This window comes from Carassius auratus, chromosome 35, assembly GCF_003368295.1.
Source record: "Carassius auratus strain Wakin chromosome 35, ASM336829v1, whole genome shotgun sequence".
In the NCBI taxonomy this organism is placed as follows: Eukaryota; Metazoa; Chordata; class Actinopteri; order Cypriniformes; family Cyprinidae; genus Carassius; species Carassius auratus.
The window spans coordinates 12,923,380-12,945,495 of NC_039277.1; the positions used below are offsets into that span (position 1 = coordinate 12,923,380).

General features: G+C 36.7%; 1 protein-coding gene across 1 annotated transcript in view; it reads left to right on the top strand.

Annotated features, from left to right (window-relative positions):
* Window positions 1-13,505: 13,505 nt before the first annotated feature.
* Window positions 13,506-22,116, top strand: part of LOC113054482 (reticulon-4 receptor-like 1) — a 94,356-nt gene continuing 85,745 nt past the window's right edge. The window contains exon 1 of the mRNA XM_026220065.1: window positions 13,506-14,049. Within this exon, the coding sequence (XP_026075850.1) occupies window positions 14,037-14,049 (13 nt within the window). The 5' untranslated portion in view covers window positions 13,506-14,036. The remainder of the gene's footprint in view (window positions 14,050-22,116) is intronic.

Sequence of the window (22,116 nt, forward strand, 5' to 3'; positions counted from 1 at the left end):
GAGGTCAATAGATGTGAAATGTTCTGTGATGAGGAGAAGTTGAATTCGCATTTCTAATTTTGGTTCTCTCCTACTGTGGTGTGAGCATGTGCCCACTTCAAACACAAACACACACACACACACACACACACACACACACACACACACACACACACACACACACACACACACACACAGACACACACACACACACACACACACTTCCTCCCTCTCATCAACTTCATCTGCACACATGCATACAGATGTATATACATGTATACTCATGTTGCAATGCATGAGTCTTAAATGAAGAGAAATATACCATATGTCAGAGTTTCCAAGACCCCAGACTTCTGAAATATAGACATTTAAGTGGATGGCTACAGGTGCATAACTAATTCACATGCACTTAGCTGAGCAAAAAATAAATAAATAAATAAAAATTCTGAATCAAGAGAAGGATAACAGCTGGTACTCAGTGATCCAAATACTTGAATTATTTAAGGAAGTGGAATCTTCATTAATATATTATTGTATATGCCTTAGTGCAGACAAGCTTGGAGAAGTAAAGGAGAAAGAGAGGGAGGAGTGAGCGAGAGAGGTTTGATTATTGACAGTGCAGTATACAGAGGAAGAGAGTGTGAGACAGCGATCAGAAGAGCAATGAATGCTTTTATCTATTCCACTGTTTGTTTTCTCTCACAAGACAGAGTAAAGCATCCTTACTTGACTCTCCTCGACTGCAGTGAATGCATTCATCTCATGCCGGACAACACATAGCTTTTCTGGGAAAACAGAGAGATGGGAAAAGAAAGAATAAGTCAGAGTCATTTGAGAATGTCAGGAAGAAAATAGGAGGGGGAGAGAAAGAGCAACTGGGTGGTGAGATGTAACAAATGAGGAATTGGAAGATAGACAGGGAAACAGACAGACTAATGAGCATGCAGACAGATAGATGAAGGAGGGATGGCATACAGGCATAAAACAAACAAACAAACAAAAACCTCACAGTGTACAGTGTTCCAACCAACTGTTTTCCATGTCAGCTTCATTTTGTATGATGACCCTGCCCACAGTTCAGCTCTTATTGTCCGAAGACATCTTCTCACCTATAAATCACAAGATGCAACATTAGCTGACATAGTTAATAATCTACACTGGCCTTTAATCAATAAGTTTGAACGGTATGATCGATCTCTCAGTCAATTGCCAGTCATTGCATTCTTTTATTTTCTTTGTAGGAGCATGGAAAGATAGAATTAACAGGTTGACCAAAACCCTATTATAGCTTTTCCTGTTTCATGCAAAACATTAGACAGTTTTAGTAAGAAACTTTAGGAAACAGAGGCAGAATCAAGATATTCCCCAACGACTTTTGTTAAAGCATTCAAGTCAATACATACTTAAGTACATATTTTATAGATAAGAAATTAGTTGCATTTGCATAATCAATCACACCAACCTCTACACTCTGCATGCTAACTCTCAAAACAGAATTGTTAAATCCCATACGCTACTCTCTTTCTCTACCATTTTTGCATGTGTAAAATTAATCCAGGAGTTGCTTTTGGCACACTGAGCTTAAGAGCAGAGGAAGTTGAGAATGTAATTTGCTGTTCCATCTGCTCTGCTGTATGTTTATGTGTTTATGTTAAGTGTTAACAGGAATTAAAGGTGTGACAGGACAGATGCTACACCTAGGAATCAACAAGAATAAACAAGACTAGCAATAAAATCACCATTTAAAATAGATGTGTCATGGTTGAGGCTTTATCAAACTGTTGGCTTTTTTGTAATTCTTTTTTTTCATTCTGTTGTGTGGACAGCGCAAGTTGCGATGCACTTGACAGCTCAGGTGCCTCACGCACGAAAAAGGCCTTAGCCATTTATCAGTACATCATAGAAGAAGGCTCTTTATGAATCATTTATTTAATGTTTAAAAGTAAATTTGTGTTGGATTGACTAAATGGAATCGACTCAGTCATTCATTTGAGAATCTGACTACACTGGTCGCGCTATGTATTTTTGAATCAATTAAAAAAGATTCAGCTCATTAGAATCACTCGTTCGGGAGTAACCCTACACTGTTGCGGTGAACTATTTGTGATTGTCGGATTCAGCAATTTTGTGGCGCCAGTGAATAATAACAGCTCAGGAAAAAGCATCAATGGAAGAATGAACGTGCAATAACCATAAACGCAAGCTAGCATCATTCATTACTTTTTTATCCAAATCTTTACACTTACAATTATATGCTGTGAAGATTTGCAGTTAATTCAGTGTTATTTCCAGTGCATTAAAATACATTTTCAAGAATAAACAGGATCTTTTTTATTATGCGAGACTCGTAAATAGCCTACACATATGCTTATTTATTTTAATTTGTTTAAATAGCTGAATGTGTTATTGTGTTAACTGTGGAAGAAATGTGAATGTTTTAATCAACAGCCGCCCTCGTTACAATCCAAGCAGAGGTGTTTATCAAGTATGTGTGAAGCTCAGCCCAGAGATGAGTTCTGAAAGATTCACAATGGATAGACAGCTCAATACATCACCTCTGCCACAAGAACGCTGTCGGTGAAAGACAACTCTACTGAACGTCTGAGCACAGACAAGACTGGATATGCAAGATTGGAAACCAACAAAATGACACAGAGGAAGAGCAAATTCTGTTATAACAAACGTTTGAGGAAGTGATGCAAAGAGCTGAACAGAGAAGTGACGATGGAATCGAAAAGAAGTAATGTATCTGGGCCGCTGCATTCAGGTGTGATGGGAACGCTGCTGTCAGTGTGATTTATGAAAACAGAAAATGTTAATTATATTGACATACTGTGTATGAGTGTGTGAGAGAGAGAGCATTTGAAAGAGGGATAGAAATTAAGTTTTTACATAACACAGCCTACATAAGTATACAAGGTTGCATCGAAATCTAAGACCTTTCCTGACCTCATCCTACATTCTTCCATGATGGATTCCCTTTAGACAGGACTCATGGAGTTTTATTTGGCTTCAATCATGGCAAAAACTCTCTCTGATTAAAAATAATGTTTCATGAGTTGCATACTGTATAAAACATTTAAATGTTGATCATTTAATATCATGTCAAGGCCAAGAACACACCTGCTCAGTGACTAGCAGTGGACCATTTCAGAGTTTCCTTAAATAGTCTAAAAGTAAACGACTAAAGCACAAAGTACAACAACAAAAGGATACAAAAATGAGTGATAACCTTGACGATAGATGTGTCATTGCGCTATTTATATGTAGTCTATTTACATCACTGTTGCACACCCAAACAAACACAGTGTCACAGCTGTCTGAGACCGCAATGTAATTACGCTGAATTAAACAGAGAACATCAGAAGGCGTTTAACATCAAAACTTTGTTTGGCTACTACAAAGACTCCAATATCTTGTCTTTTTAGCACACAGTGTAAACACCCATCTGAACAGACTCCTGCCAACTCTTTGTTTTCATGAAATTGCACAGCTTGCTGAGGAGCTATTTCTATTATTTTGTTCTAAATAATTGGACTGACATTTTTTGCCTGGCAGACAATAAAGCTGAATACAAAATATAAACTTGCACTGAAGGAGGATCCTAGGCATATCTATTTGGGTCAAAATACCACAGAGAAATGGTGGTGGGCTTTTTAACTTCAGTCAGTAAGAAACCACACAGAACTATCTAACACCCACATATTAACATTATAATAATCACTCAGAACGTTACATAGCAACTTACTCAAAACTCCCATGAAACCGCATAGCAATGCACCAACATTCACTTAAAATATATTTGCAACCGCATAGCTACATCTTGGCAACCACCTAGAACACACTAGCAAATATATAGGGCGAGTAGTAAAAACTTTCTTTGGGAAATCAAATCTGAATATATATATATATATATATATATATATATATATATATATATATATATATAGTACACTATTTTATGGAAGCCCAGTTCTGCCACTAAATAAAACATAAAAAAGGTAACTGCAACTCTTTATCTCACAATTGTTGTTTTTTTCTTGCAATTGTGAGCTTACATCTTGCAATTCTGACTTCTTTTCTCAGAATTGTGAGATATAAACCTGCAATTGCGAGTCATGAAGTCCAAAGAGACACTTAAAATTGAGAGTTTAAATCTTTCAAGATTAAATAATTTCAAGATATATACTTATATACAGTCTTGTTCAAAATAATAGCAGTACAATGTGACTAACCAGAATAATCAAGGTTTTTCGTATTTTTTTTTATTGCTACGTGGCAAACAAGTTACCAGTAGGTTCAGTAGATTCTCAGAAAACAAATGAGACCCAGCATTCATGATATGCACGCTCTTAAGGCTGTGCAATTGGGCAATTAGTTGAATTAGTTGAAAGGGGTGTGTTCAAAAAAATAGCAGTGTGGCATTCAATCACTGAGGTCATCAATTTTGTGAAGAAACAGGTGTGAATCAGGTGGCCCCTATTTAAGGATGAAGCCAACACTTGTTGAACATGCATTTGAAAGCTGATGAAAATGGGTCGTTCAAGACATTGTTCAGAAGAACAGCGTACTTTGATTAAAAAGTTGATTAGAGAGGGGAAAACCTATAAAGAGGTGCAAAAAATGATAGGCTGTTCAGCTAAAATGATCTCCAATGCCTTAAAATGGAGAGCAAAACCAGAGAGACGTGGAAGAAAACGGAAGACAACCATCAAAATGGATAGAAGAATAACCAGAATGGCAAAGGCTCAGCCAATGATCACCTCCAGGATGATCAAAGACAGTCTGGAGTTACCTGTAAGTACTTTGACAGTTAGAAGACGTCTGTGTGAAGCTAATCTATTTTCAAGAATCCCCCGCAAAGTCCCTCTGTTAAAAAAAAGGCATGTGCAGAAGAGGTTACAATTTGCCAAAGAACACATCAACTGGCCTAAAGAGAAATGGAGGAACATTTTGTGGACTGATGAGAGTAAAATTGTTCTTTTTGGGTCCAAGGGCCACAGGCAGTTTGTGAGACGACCCCCAAACTCTGAATTCAAGCCACAGTACACAGTGAAGACAGTGAAGCATGGAGGTGCAAGCATCATGATATGGGCATGTTTCTCCTACTATGGTGTTGGGCCTATTTATCGCATACCAGGGATCATGGATCAGTTTGCATATGTTAAAATACTTGAAGAGGTCATGTTTCCCTATGCTGAAGAGGACATGCCCTTGAAATGGTTGTTTCAACAAGACAATGACCCAAAACACACTAGTAAACGGGCAAAGTCTTGGTTCCAAACCAACAAAATTAATGTTATGGAGTGGCCAGCCCAATCTCCAGACCTTAATCCAATTGAGAACTTGTGGGGTGATATCAAAAATGCTGTTTCTGAAGCAAAACCAAGAAATGTGAATGAATTGTGGAATGTTGTTAAAGAATCATGGAGTGGAATAACAGCTGAGAGGTGCCACAAGTTGGTTGACTCCATGCCACACAGATGTCAAGCAGTTTTAAAAAACTGTGGTCATACAACTAAATATTAGTTTAGTGATTCACAGGATTGCTAAATCCCAGAAAAAAAAATGTTTGTACAAAATAGTTTTGAGTTTGTACAGTCAAAGGTAGACACTGCTATTTTTTTGAACACACCCCTTTCAACTAATTGCCCAATTGCACAGCCTTAAGAGCGTGCATATCATGAATGCTGGGTCTTGTTTGTTTTCTGAGAATCTACTGAACCTACTGGTAACTTGTTTGCCACGCAGCAATAAAAAATATACTAAAAACCTTGATTATTCTGGTTAGTCACATTGTACTGCTATTATTTTGAACAAGACTGTATATGTCTCACAATTCTGACCTCATAACATGCAATTGAGACTTTACATCGCGCTTTATATCTCGTAACTGGGAGTTTATACCTCACAATTCTGAGAAAAAAGTGACATAATATAAAAAATATAATATATATTATCTAAAACGAGACTGATAAAATATAAATATAATATATTATTTCATAAAAATTAAATAATAAATATATATTTAGCACCTGCTCTCTCTCTCTCTCTCTCTCTCTCTCTCTCTCTCTCTATATATATATGTTTTTAACTCAAAAAGCTTATTTCTCAATGGGGATCCAACAGGGGGCCTCAGCAAACTTACAGAGGGGGCCACAAGATGACTAAAAATAAGACTAGATAAGTGTCAAAATGAGACAAATCAGCTCAAGTTTTAGAAATATCTTATTTTTATTCACCCCCTCAACTACTGTTTTTCTTTGAAGACCCTGGCTTCCTGTCTTGACAACCATGGATATATGACGTAGTGTGAATTCCACACTTTCTACACCCTTAAGTTAAAAATGAATACAGTGTTATATATGCAAATTCATCATCCTCAACCCTTATGTAGTTTATTCGGAACTACGGAAAAGTCATGGGGTCTTTCAGATATTGTCTATTGCTGATAATGGTGATTATAGATCAAATCTGGGTCTTCAAATGAACACATTTTCTTGATAAAGACAAAGTGATGTAAAAAAATCACTGAATAACCTTCTCATCCAGTCTGTAATGATTCAAATCCGAGTTCAGACACTTCTTTTTCTGCACTTCTGCTCAGCTTCTACATGGCCCATATGGCGATAAGTGTGTCAACTGGGCTTGTGCTGGCGAAAAGCGACAGAGAAATGGGACACGCGATCCTTCTCAGTCCAGCCCTCTGTGCCTGCTGTTGGGTTTTGGGTCGTGAGCTGGCCGCCATCCCTTCACACACATGGTGGGCTGTGGGGTGAATCAGAAATTCACACGGTCACAGAGCTTCCAGCAAACAACCCAGCTGACTAAACACTCACACAAGGTCGCGGTATCAGTGCAACCGCCCGAGGGCCAGGAATGCTACGGATGGAAAGAAGGTGTGACAGGGTCACAAAGCAAGAAAGAGAGAACTTTTTCGCATCTTAAATGAGACCTGCGCCACTGTAGATACTGACTGTCCAACGAGATAAAATGAACATTACACTGTTTATTCTCAGCATTATATTTCAACTTTATAACTTTATTCTCGTAATATAATGAGTTTGTTCTCAACATTTATTTTTGGCTTTAATTTTAAGTTTTTTTTTTCTCAAAACACAGCTACTTGATTTACTAAATATGAGTTTATTCACAACATTTTATTTGAATTTTTTTGGGGAAATTTAATGAGTTTAATCTCATAATGTTTTTAATGAGCTGAACTCGCTCCCGAACTTGCCCCCCCTCCCCTCTTCTGCCCAAGGCACCACTGAACTATGAACCCCCCCCCCCCCAAATATACAATGACATGCACCAGTCACTTTGTGCAGCATTGGTCTGCTCAATACCTCATTCTCCATGGAGCTGACATCATTCCACTACCTCATCAGTCAGTTAAACAAAATAACTGCTCCTGAGCCCTTTGCCACTTTAATCAGACTTAATAAGCTTTTGTTTTTGCACTAAATAATCTTATATCTGCACTGTTGTTCACTTCACTGATTTGCACTCTATCTGCCTTTTGCCTTGCTCTGCTTTATTTAACTTTATTTTTTATTTTATTATATGTCTTTTTTTAACATTCCCTTATTTTATAGTTGTATCTACATTTTATATTTTGATCTAGATTTTTAGGCTTTAATGTTAATCTTATCTGTGTGCACCGGGGGTCTGAGAGTAACGCAGTTTCGATTCTCTCTATGTATGTACTGTACATGTGGAAGAATTGACAATAAAGCAGACGTGTCTTGACTTGACTAATCTCAAGATGTTTTTTTCATTTTTTTCTTCTTCTGTATATTTTAGTGTTATTATATACTATTAAAGTATTTATAAAATGTATGACTTAGCTTTAATTTTTGTACTTTCAGTTTTCCTTTAAAATTTTTAGTTTACAATAAAATCACAGATGTATAGGCACATTTTTATTATGACCACAGCTTTAGGAGAGCTATTCTATGTGTGTGTGCACTTGGGTGACAGTGTGTCAAGCTGAATGCATAATTCAGATGGACCATCTTCAGTGATGATGCAGGAGCAACTGGCAGGTCAACACAGACTGAAACATGACAGGAAAGTAATACAGCAGCAAAGCATATTTTTCCAGTTTGACAGGCCAAAGTTTGTTTGCGTGTGCAGAGTTACATGTCAGGAGAATTTGATGTGCCTGACATGCAGTGTTTAAGGTGAACTTAAGGTGGACTAGGCGACTGGAAGTGGGAGAAGAAAATGCTTAAACTTGAGTTTGGAATTTGGAGGAAAAACAAACTATTAAATCCATGTGATTTTCAGAGATGTGGATAGCAAACGTCACTCTTAGCAAACCAAACATGGTTATCATGGCAGCAGTGACGTATTCAAAATTACATTCCAACCTAAAGTATGCTCTTTTCAGTAAAAAATTGTTGACTTTTGTTTGATTTTATAGACACAGCTTCAATTGCTGAAAACTACTACACATTTTTGTTGGAAACATACAAAACTTCAAGGTGCACTAAGCGCTTTTTGCCACATGATTTTGATATTTGAAAGCACCAAAACGAACACACACCACACACCAGTTTTGTAAAGGCCAACCCCACATGTACGTACACAACCCTGGCAGCCAACGATTCATGCAAAGGCCAACACAGAAAAGTTGTGTGTAAAAGTACCAACTAACTTGTAGTTTTATGTTTCAACTATTTAAGCATTATATTGTTGCTTTTCCATAAATATTATTTCATCTAGGTAAATGCGAATTAAAAAAATAGGCTACCTACTATTGTTAATTCATAATACATCAACAAGCTGAGACACTGAAGCATATTAATAAAGAATTTAACATTAGCATAGAACATTATATAAAATATTTACTGTTAGGTAATGATACCAAATGGTTTACCTAATGTTAATAAGTTGAACTTTATTGTAAAATTACAAATTATGAATTCAGAAAGCATTCCTGTATTAATCCAATACATAATAAAACAGTTTGTATGCACACACAGTCTTGGCTGCAGTAGAGTGATACCTGAAAAACAAACCTCTAGAAAATGCGATTGTTTTCCTACCTCTTTGTTTTATTAATATGCAGCCTGGTACTGCACACTTTCTGTTCTGTCTCTCAAATAACAAGAATTTTCTACTCTCTCCCTCCTCTTCTGATAAGAACAGTGTTGGACTAAATTGTGACACAATGATTCAAGGTTCCACAGACAAACCTAAACATATACAACAAGCACTGACTGTAATTTTGCCATCCTATTTGACCTCCAGCCACTTAAATTCGGTTCCTATTTCCAATCCTGTAATCACATTCGTAAATCTGTCAGGAACACATGCAGCATAAAATAAGAAATACATTTAAATGCATTTGCTGAGTTTCACATCACACTGACCTTTATTTAAAATAAGATTGCAAAACAAAAAGCTATTTAGTAATGCAGCAAGATGTGCTTATGGCCTTCGTACTTAATAATGTGGCATGCCCCTCTGGTAGCATTCAAAGTTCAGCAGGAGAGAGAATCTCCATGTCCCGTGAGTCACAAAAACCAGCGTCGTCAGCAGCCAGATCCATCTCCCTCTATATTCATTATCCCTCTTTCTCTGGCAATTAGGACTGATCTCTCACCTCTTCCTGCATCCACACCATCAGTGGTGGGAGAGCTCTCGCACCTTCCTCATGTGTCAGAGCTTTTGTGTGTGACTGCGATATGAGAGAAAGGAGCTGATGTGTTTACAAATGTGGCCATATGCCTGACTATCTATCTTTCTATCTGTCTGTCTGTCTGTCTATCTGTCAGTCTCTCTCACATACTCTTAGGGATACTCTGTGTACATGGCACATGCATATTGACTGACATTTCTGTTGGGTGGTGTGTTACCGATGCCTGTAACCTTGGCAGAGTTGAGCGGGACTCCCACGGACCGCACAACACATGTGCTGTAGCTAAAAGTGCACCAGTCGTTGAAGTTCACAGAATGACTCATATTTTTTCCCTCAGAAAGGAGGGATTGCATAATTTGGCAAGGAGACTGAAGGCAGGAGCCCATCTGTTGAAAAGGTCGAGATCTAAGCTTCAGACTTGGATATTAGGAAGGCAGAGTACAAACCGTTCGTTACGAGGCAGGAGTTTGTGGGATGGTCAACGAAAGGTCACCAAAAGGTCAAAACCCCATCAAGCTGATCACTTATCTGCCAGGACTGGAAGTCATATTCACAGTGCTAACCAGCTTCAAGTTCAAAACAACATAATTATGTTTTCTTGCCTAATTATTTGTGGTTTTTAAGCCGATAATTATTATATGCTTAAAATATGATTAACCATGTAACAACCTCACAGAACAGCAAGCAATAATCCCATTTTCTTCAAATTTTTTAAAAGCTCACTGGCCCTATAGGAGTTGCTTGTTCCAATAATATTTATGACTTGTCCAAATCTCTAACAATTCCTCAAAAGCTTTGTAATACAATTAACCTGAAAGTGAACACATTCCTGCAGTCCGAATCCAAACCTTAAGCCTCTAGAGTCCAAACCTACTTCTTCTTTGTGTATAATAAGGAACTGTGAGACTAACTTTAAGATTAAATAACATTAGTAGTTTGGTAGTTTAAATTTTTTTTTTTTTTTTTTTTTTTTGTGAGAGAGATTTAAGACTTAAACCAGTGGAAGAATGGGATCTACCTTACTTGTCATGTTTATTGCCTTATAAAGCTATACAAACTTTTTTCAGAGTACCGAGAAAGAAAAATGAATACATTTTTGAATTAACATTGAAATAACAAGTCAAAAGAGCCAAATCACAAGTCTCTCTGATATTTTGGTCACCTATGACTTGGGTGCCTCTTTCGATGTAAGAAGAATCAATAGTGTGGGATGAGTTTTAATGTAAACTGTAACTCTAATGAGGAATTAGCAATAACAGCAAGGGCAACCAAACAAAACAACCAAACAAATAACAAATAAAGTGCTTTTAAATTCAGATGGTAAACTCAACAATATTCCAAGGTTTTCAAAACAAGTGAAGGTACAGACTGGACTCAACATCAACATCAGACATCCCTACTGAGTTCACAGTTCTTAGTGCCCTGGTGTGTGACCAGTTTCCAAATGTCTCCATCAGCACTTTAAAACAACGGGTGTGTTGCTGCACCTCCCAGAGACAAACAATATTGTGTGTCAGTTGAACAGGTTCCTTTGGGAGGACAGGCACAGACTGCATGACTACTCCTCTCACGCAATGTTGTTTGGTATTTTCATGCATGTCACATGCTTGTAATTCAAGTGTCTGTTTTCCAGTGAAGGACTATAAATTACCATGATTATATAAATATATCGGGGGCTTTTCTTCCTTGTAGGCAAGGCAGGCAATGTCTCAAAATATTGGATGCGGGAAAAAAGATTGCAGTACAAAAATAAAACAACACCACTATTACAAAATATAACTTTAAAAAGTGTATAAATCACTAGTTTTTCTAAAGAATTTTTTTCCTAACAGCGACATTAGCAGGTAAAGTAACAGTGAGAGTCTGCTTCTCTCTCGCCTCCCCTGAGCCCATTGTGTTTTAACAGGCCCTCCTAAGTGTGAGGTGAGTTTGGTGGGGGGTAATTGAGAATGAATGAGGAAAAATCACATCAGAGGAGACAATGCCTCCATCGTGATATGATTGGATCTGATTGGTTATGTTAGGCTATGATTGGTTCATGCAAAAAAAAAAAAAAAAAAAAAAAAACCCTCTTATAATCACTTAGTTACATCAAAATTAGACTTAAAATGGCCTGAAAACAGGCCTGTGGGAGTTTTTAGTGAGTAATCCCTGTGTCTGTGACCAATATTTACAGAGCATTGATGACTGATGAACCAAATAATTAAAAAAATGACACTTACTTGATGAGATTCATACTTGGCTTTAATAAACAAAATATTGATAAAATTGTTAATGTAAACATATTAAATAAAATTGTCTTTTGTATTCTGGTAGTTAAATGTATTACGATGTACAATGTGATTGAACTGGAGTCTCACTTTTCTGTCTGTTAGAGATAAACCAAAATGGAGATAGGAAGACACCACCGGGGAGGTAGAACAATTTATATTTATCAGTGTCCATCCTATACCAGGTCCCCTGAGGGAGAGGGAGGGAGGAAAGGGGGAACATTATCCTCTTTACTCCAGATTAAAGCGTTGTGATTGACCCTACTACTTTCTGGATTGTGTGATCCAGATGTGACAGGTGCTTGTGTCAGATGATGCTGGATAGGGACATTAACCCCTTTGCCCAACACAGAGACATGCAGGGACATTAACACTCTCACCTTATACAGACACAGAGATTTACGGCTTTTTACTGTAGCCACTTGGCACAGTGAAGAAGAACCGATGTTGCTGTCATGGCAGATTTATTGGGTACAGCCAGAGAAATGCAAATCCTAAAAATAAAGCAATACAATACATTAATCATGATACACTATAAATGTATGTTATTTACCAATACTAATTAGATATTTATAATATAATAATACATATTTATTTCTGTGTGTCCTTTAAATATAGGTATACTGTACATGACAGGGTTTAGAAATTAGATTTCCTTGTAAATGCAGGTCTGTTTTAAGTGAAAGCAGGATGGAAAAATTTTTAGAATTAAAGTTAAAGTTAAATCTTTCTTTTGGTATACTAGTAGCCTCTATGCTGACTCAAATCTGCTAATCGGTTCTTTCAAACTGTTCTTTTTAAAGAATGTTTCAAGAGGAACAATTCTCAGAGATTCTTTGAATACGTCACAGCGTTATTGCTTAATCACAGGCTCAGTGTCATCCCCTCGTCTTATATTTCCTGCTATAAAACATACCAAGAGAGCCATATGTGGGGACGCATTGCTGTTTATTATTGTGTGTGTGTGTGTGAGTGTGTGTGCGTGCTGTGCTCTCTCTTCCTCTCATACCCTCCCTTTTCTCCCCTTGTGCTTTCTCTCTTCCCTTCTGTGTTCCCTCTCAGTACTTTTGCCTCTCTCTATCTTTTGAGGTACCTCTCTGCCAAATGTATTCCCAATATGTCCAGAATTTCCTGATAATACCCATTTTATATATAACACATATTCTTGCTTTATATAACACACATATTTAATCCATGTTCTACTGGCTGAAAGGGGTACACCACCCCTATTGTATGCCTATTTATAGCTATCATTTATATAAGAGAATAAAGACGAAGTTAAGGTAACCTCATATCTTGTGTCTGTTGTGCCTTATCTTCCCGGGTGTTTTACACTTTGAGGAACTAAGAACACTTTGGTGGCGAGATTGAGGTTGGTTTAATTGTCCATACCAAAACCAATTCTTATTCATTGTGATCAAACTGTAATAGCCTACCCTTAGGTCACAAACATGTATAAGACTATTACAATTAATTACTTCTCGCTGTAATTTTCGGTTTTCGAATCTTTATGAAGCTCGTGAGCCATTCAATTGAATCATTGAAAAGATCCGAATCAAAAGAATAGCTCTCTCACGAATTGGGCATCGCACATACCCTCCTCTACACATCCCTCCCGTAGTGCTCCAGCTTTCCGACTCGTGAAGAGACGCGGGCGCCTGTCATCCGTTAACCACCCGAGCATCTCTGGCATCCAAACGCAGTTTCTAACCAGAAACACTCATTTGACTCATCGTTTGAGTGGTATATAATGCCACAACGTTTCTTCGTGGTCACATCGTCTGATATTGTAAAACTTTAAATGCTCTTGTTATGGCTATCTGAAAGGTTCTTGTGGCAGTTATAAGTGCTAACTGAAGCTTATATGAAACATTTTTGCCTGACATCTCTCGGAGCCATCTCTCTCTAAAAAACTCTCGGGGATTGTAAGACTTCCATGTCGGCGATGTTGTTTACCATCGTAACGGATACCTGAGACAAGGGGTCAGTAGTTAAGAATTGGCGTGGATCGTTTGCAGATCTTTAAAAAAGATCAAAGTTTTATCACATAGCCTATGACACGGATTATTAAAGATGAGACGCTTATTTTGACTATCACAGTGGGATAAAGTACAGCGCATCATCACCGCACCTTCAGGATGTTCCGGCGAGGTAAGACCAGCGTTTTAATTTATATAAGTGCGTTTTTGGTATAGTTCAAGCAGATGCATGATGCTGAAAGTAGGTAACATTTCTATTCATTGCGCGCGACTCTTCCACGCGCATCCGAGTTTATATATCAGAAACTCTTTATGGGATTTTAACCAGGCTAGTTTCAGGTCTTCTGGCTCTTTAAGCATTTGACTGTGCGCCGATGAAATATTAATACACACAGCACATATTATTCTTAAAAATAGACAAGCGATGCCGCACTGCAGCTGACAACAACTAGAGATTACTTACTGCACGCGCTTAACTGGTACTAGTAAAACACACGGTAATCTTTTTGTTTCTTTTTTTAAGATGAGAGAAGTGGTGCATGGCGACAGGCTCCCATGGGACGAGTGTTTGTGAACTCTTGTATGCTGCCACACACACACACACACACACACACACACACCAAAAAACTATAGATGCGGGAATTTTGTTCTCTATATCAGTACTCAATATGTGGAATATAAGCTATATATATATATATATATATATATATATATATATATATATATATATATATATATATATATATACTCTACTGTCTAGATATCAAAACAAATCTTGCACAGAATAATTCAAGAAACATCCACGTCATGAATTTTGATGCATCAACATTCGTGTGTCCACAGAGAGGTGCTGTTTTACCTTTGTTAGGAAGTCGTGCGTGTCACAATGTTGTTTTGGATATTTTTGTTGTGCGTTTAATTTGACTAATGTTTTTTTTCCCCGTTCTCTTTCTTAGTTTAATGAGTTGCAGCAAATTATTTTGGATGATACTAGCCTATTTGAGTAATTTAGATTGTTCTTGACCTGCCCACATACCTGCATGTATACACACAGACATCTAAAGTAAGAACCCCCTCACAGACCAAATGGTTTTGACATTACAGCAATGATATTTACTATACATTACACCTAAATGTAACCCTCACTTAAACTTGTTACATTACGAGATCTAAACCAAACTCATTTCACACAATAACAGACAATAAAATGATAAGGAGTTATGACTGTTTATTGCTGCCGTTCCTAGCAGTAGGGGTCTATGCTTACAGCCCTGGGGTACAGAAAAGGGTCTTGAATGCATAATAATGGTGAGCAGCACAGATGTGTTTTTTAGGTGTTTGTGATTGTGACCACTTAAAATGCCTTCACATCTTGGCTTTATATCGTCTTTTACTATATTTTCAAACCTGTATCTTTACTCAAACAGACTTTTAGTGAAGACCCTCTTACAGATTAAATAATTTTCTAATTAAGATAATGATATTAACAATACCTTAAACTTAACACTCAAAGAAACTAGTTGACATTAGTTGATGGAAACCAAAACATGATTTTGCTCATTTCAAATAATAAGAACCGCTTCATATGTCCTCACAAGTCAATTTTTGACATTTTTTATTGGCACATTTTCAAAAACCGACCCCTTACCCACTCACACATCAATTTTAATTAAAATATATTCCAATATCAGCAAGAACTACTTTAATTTGCATATTTTTGTCAATGGCTTTGGTGTCTGCTATTCTGCTATTATGTAACTACCTAAAAAAGGAAAAGAAAGGAAAAAAGAAAAAAAAAAGAAATCCTCCATCCGGTTATTTTTTCCTCTGAGGAATGACAGCAGAGTCATAACACTTTTACTAATGTTCAGCCTGCAGCTTCAAACCAGCTTGCTCTGGGAACTGCTTCCTCATTTTCTTCTCATTACAAAGGAATGTGTGGGTTTGAGTTGAGGCAAAAGATGGGATGGAGAAACAGAGAGGGGGGATTTGTTTGTGTGCTTAAAACATTCTGCATCAGCTGTGGCACTGAGCCCCTCCTCAATGCAATCACACAATAACAGACAATAAAATGATAAGGAGTTATGACTGTTTATTGCTGCCATTCCTAGCAGTAGGGGTCTATACTTACAGCCCCGGGGTACAGAAACGATCTTGAATGCATTATAATGGTGAGCAGCACAGATGTGTTTGCCTGCGTCAGATAACGTGTGGTTTTTACTGCTCACGGGGTTTCGACTGGTGACACACTATAGGTCAACAAAATTCCAATTAAAACTGCATTAAGTGGGTATTAAGTGGCTAATTTAGTCTCAGATGCCATATGGGAATTTAGCATATTATAGTTTTATATTTATGCAATTGGCTGATACTTGTTATTGGTTTGTTCAGTCTTTGGGAATGAAATACCCATGATCTTAGTGTGTGAGATGGAGTTAGATGCCAGCCAGCCAGCCAGACAGACAGACAGACAGATAGACAGATTGATCGATAGACAGACAGATGATAGGTAGGTAGACAGATGATATATATATATATATATATATATAGATAGATAGATAGATAGATATACATTTTTAGACATAGACCAGATAGACAGGTAGATAGGTAGTCATGTGATAGGAAGACAGAGAGATTTAAAGGGATATTTCACCCAAAAATGAAAATGGTCATCATTTATGCACTTGTTTCAAACATGCATAAGTTTCTGTATTCTGCTGAACACAACAAAAATAGACAGTTGACAGTGGCTGTTGACTTCCATAGTATTTTTTCCATAATGTTGAAGTCAGTGGCTTCTGTCAACCGTTTGGTTACCAGCATTCTTCAGAATATCTTCTTTTGTGGTCAACAGAAGAAAGAAACTTGTACAGGTTTGGAACAACTTGAGGTTAAGGTCATGATGACAGAATTTTCGTTTGTGGGTGAAATATCCCTTTAAAGGGTCAGGTCAGGTAGAATTAGTACCTTAAGGTAATAACACCACATTTCACAGTGTGCTTTTATGTGACGAATGACAAATTCATGCTTTCTCTTCCTAATGCTGCTTGTGAGCTTCATCGAATCCCCAAAGGATCAAGACATAGAGATGTTAAATGTAGACGAGATGATTCTGCGGGCCAAAAGGTTCCTGTTTTTTTGGCAGGTGAGACTGTGGATTTGAAGCAGCAGGAGGCCCACTAGCTGCTTGCTGTAATGAGACCGTTTCTTTTTCTGCCCACTTCTGCGATACCCTCTCTTAACCCCAGATTGCCCCAGGTTCTCTACAATATGGCAGCTCTTTTTCCATTATCCTTCCACCTGCGTGACATCCTCAGCCTAGGAGTCGAAGCAGCTCAGATTAAATAAAGGTTTGAAACACACACACAAAAAAAATCTATTGGCTGAAGCGCAGGCAGGAAACAGGAGGCTACTTACCATACAAAGTGCTACTGGCTGGGCAGTGAGCCGGTGCGGCTCGTTGGCCCATTTTAATAGCTCGATCAATTGAAAGCTCGTTTAGTCAAAGATTTCGCACACAGCCAGAAAGAAATGGAGCTAGTACGTACCCACCCCCCACCACCTGTGGTGGAGAAAATCTCTCATCCCCACAATTGCAAACCTACTCTTAATGATGATTCAGTGCAAGGTTGCTCACATTATAATTTCTAAGCATTTCTATGTTTGTAGGTGTCTGTGGCAGGAGGTGGCCAACCATTAGCATGTGAAAAGCTCACTGCATTTACTAAAATAGAGCTGTAAGTGACTTAAGTGAAGTTAAGAGGCTCTAAATGATTGTTCAACAGGTCTTATGTGTACAGCCAGTGACCTTCATATGTTGCTAACTGGATTGTAATGGGAGCATTGCGGAAACTTGGTGATCACAATTAAAGACATACTGTCTATGGATATAAATTGATATGTTAGCAAGATCTATATGTCTTTAATAGTTTTGAAGCATAAAGTTAGTTTTGTATATCTTACATATGCAGTGCTTAGAAAAATGACTCTGATAAACTTAAAGGAGTAGTTCACCTAAAGTATACTGTATATATATATTTTAAATAAAAACACTTTAAAAACATTTTAAAAATTTCCTCATGTGATCCACAGGTAAAACATGAGGGTGAGTAAATGACAGAATATCAATTTCTTAGTAAACTAATCCTTTAATATAGTGGTAACTAATTAAAACCCTACATTTACAGAGATTAACCTGAAAGTTCGTTGTTTTCAACATATTTTCATGTAAATTATAATTTTTCATAATATTTCATATATACATATATATTTAATTAGTTACCACTATATTAAAGGATTAGTTTACTAAGAAATGGATATTCTGTCATTTACTCACCCTCATGTTTTACCTGTGGATCACATGAGGAAATTTTGAAAATGTCAGTTTTTAAAGTGTTTTTATTTAAAAAATATATATACAGTATACTTTAGGTGAACTACTCCTTTAAGTTTATCAGAGTCATTTTTCTAAGCACTGCATATGTAAGATATACAAAACTAACTTTATGCTTCAGATATTGCTTATAAATATACAAACACATCCATTAAAACTACAGAAGTTACTTAGTTGAGAGCAGTGAGTGATTCTCTATTTTCTTTTATTAACATTATTAAAATAAGAAATGCATGGGTCCATTATATTAATTATGACAGCGGCTGAGTAACGCTTTGAGAACTCTTTTGCTCCGCCTTCCGCTTTAATAGTTTTAAATCACTTTAATGTTTAAACTGACAAGCCTTAAATCCATGGGTGTCTGAACCATTGTATGCATTGTACTTTTTAAGACCAATGATATTAGACCCACATACAAGATATGTCTGTTCACTTTTTAGAGCGCCATCAGTCAAATCCATTCCACTTGAGGAATGCCCTAATAAAATAAACTCCATTGCATGTTTTAGCTACAGGCTTGACTTCCACACTGCTGCTTCCTCAAATCCATTCTACTTGACTTAATTCAGAGTCCATACAGATTAAACTCCATTCCATGCTTTCACTCGCACCGTCTGCACTCCCATGACACAGCAAGGTAAAGAAAGCATCTTGGCCTGTCTGCTTGGGTGGGTCTGGCTGTGCGCTCACCTACTGACACTAAACAATTTGTTATTAAATCAATGTTTATCATTGGTTTGAATGTTGCTTTAAAAGGCATCATATAGTCTTTGTTGCAGCATTGAATTACAGTTACTGCTATAAAATTTGACACAATAAGAAATATTACTTTCGTAATGTTTAAATTTAAAATAAAAAATAGTTTTTAAGATAATTAACTCTAAAAGGATACTATAATATATAATAACATTGCTGTATTTCTCTCTAAAACATGTTGCACATATATTAACTCCATTAAATCACAGAACTGAGAATCAAACTAAGCCATGTTGCAAATTCGTTTTCATTACATTAATGTATAAAGTGCAGACAGGCATGTGTAAATTGGGCCTAACTGCAAAATTATATGGGAAAAAACACTGTTTTTCTAATATAATTTATTTCTAGTCGTACACTAGAAATGTTGTTCAGAAAAGGGCACAGCCATGAACCCATTTGTATATATGTCACATCTTCTCAAAATGTTTATTTATTTATCACAGTTCACCTCATTGCTGGATAATCACCAGAGTATGCTCATATTTAGTATTTCTAGAATCATAAAAATAGATCCCAGCCAAGTCTGACCCCTTTACTGTGCCATGCAGATGATTAACGCAAACATTTGGCCCTCTCTTTCTTTTTGGAGTGTTAATTAAATCTGAAATGGAGGAAGGCGCGGTCATTAGCTGATGATAATTAGGAGTCAGCGTGAGAAAAAATAAACAATAATCTTTCGGCTGAGGTTTGCGGTGTCACTGCCTATTGAGAGATTAATGATGTATAAACGGAAGAAGAGGCGAACCGTACGGCGAAAGGTCATCTGTGACGTGAGCTCTCTTTGGAAACCGGGAAGCACGACGCTGGGTTCTGTTTGTGCTTGTCAGCTAGCTGTCTCCCTGACTGCTGAATGGTGTTTGTACAGTGGAGGAGAGTACTTCCCGCATACCATTTCCATTTTATTAACTTTGAGTCAAGTGAGCTGGGGGTGAAAGTAGAAAATGATCCGGCTCTTTGTCAATGCCTACAACCTTCAGGGTACTTGCTTGACATACAGCACATACAGGTCAAAACAAGGAGGTCTGTAATACCTGGAGAAAGCGGTCCATTGACATTCACCTCATGTAGTTGCTCAGCCAGTACAGGACCCCTGGATGGGACCCCTAAAATCAGACCCCCCCAAAATTCTACAATAAATATGCTTTAAATATTCAGGGCTCTAAGGATTTGTTTCTACTGCTTGTTCAGACTTTTACTTGCCTTTGCAACATTTTCACTTGCCTCAGCACAAAATAAATTATGAATATAAAATACGTTTTTAATCAAACTTAAAATTGATTTTTTTTTGGTTGTTTTAAATGTTTTCTTATTATGATACATTATTCACATCTATACATTTAAACGGAATTTGCATTTAAATATTTTAGAAATCCAAACTTTGCAAGGACTAAAAATGCATGTAAATAAAAAATGTAATATGTAGCACTAGACCAATAATAAAAGAGACATTACTGTCAACTGAATGGCCATTAATAGAGAAAATCATTAGTTCTGATTCCTAACAGTTAAGCAGCCAAACTCTGACTCATTGGTTGGCATAGTGTTTTTTTCCACTAAGGGACTACACAGGTCTTGAGTTCATCTCTCTAAAGGATATCATTGTTTTTATTAGACCAAGTGAAGCTGTAAAACACAACTCCATGTCAGTTGATATATAATAACGCATTTTATTTTGACCTTCTAGGGCTGTAGAGTCAAGTTAATTTACTTTCTTACCTTTGTGCCTTTAACATTCAGGGTTTTCGAGAACAGTGTTGTTATTGGTAAATACATTATAAACTAAAACCATTAAAAATCTTTTTTGTTAACTAAAAATAAATCTTTAATAAAATCAAAATCTAAATATCAGGTAAAAAATCCCCCGAAACTTATAAAGCTTGCCTGGAAATAAAGTACTGCTTTTTCAGAAATATAAATATTTTTTTTAACCATTTGAAATGTGCTACAACTTATATTGCAAAGTGACTTATGTAGTGCAATTAATGTCAAGCACGCAAAACACGCACATTTGTATTTGTGTTGAATGAGAAAGTTATGTGAGCCCAAATGTATGTATAGCATATAGCACATTTCCCATAAGTCATAAGTTTTAGTTCCACTACAAATTAGTCTGTTTAGGCTTGTCGTCTAAAATAAATGTTGTTTATAATGAATGCCACTATAATTTGTGTTTGTTTTATACATACAGTTCTGTTCTGAATACAATTAAATTCAGAGGATTTGTTGTGGAGTGAGGGGAACTTAAATGCATGTTAATAGCATTTATAATATTTGTGCATTTAGATTTATTTGCCAGTATATGACACTATTTATAAATATAAAAATAATACAATGTGACTTTATCTAAACATTAAAGAACTAAAATTACTAACACTAAAATAAAGCTAAATATAAATATTTTTAAAGCTAAAAACTAATAAAAAATGTTTAAAACTATTAAAAACTATAAAAACTAAAATAAAAACTGTAAATCTAAAAATGAAAGCTAGTAAAAAATATGAATAAATAACATACTATATCATAAAATATTATAGTAATACTAAAATAACCCTGAAAGGATTCAGCTGCTTCAACCCTGGTCTAGTGATGCCTCTGCGTAGCTCGCATGATAATAGTCGCAAACTTACATAATGAACATCACTGGACCATTTTGGACACTCTGAAGTGAAGTCTTCCCAGTTGCTTTAATGAAGGTGAGTTAAAATACAGACTGTGCTCATTTGAACTGCACCATCTGAAAGTGAATACTTTGTCCATGAGGCTCTTAAATGATTTACTGCATTCAGAAAAGATGAGAGCTTCGCCTTGATCCCGACAGTTTAAAAATCGGAACACTCATTATCTACAGTCTGTTAAAAGACAGAACAGGACGGGTCGGGTCTGGCGAGTGTGTTTTTACCCTTCTTTCCTGCCCAGACATTATGTATCTCAACTGAAGGCAGGAAAAATACACACCTTGAACATCAAGAGCTTTTGACAGGAGCCCACTCCAGATCGGGTGAATGCGACATGGCAGCCTTCACTTTCCTTGAAACAATGACGTAAAGATGTGTTCAAACACATCTCGGACTTCACATAAAATTAGCT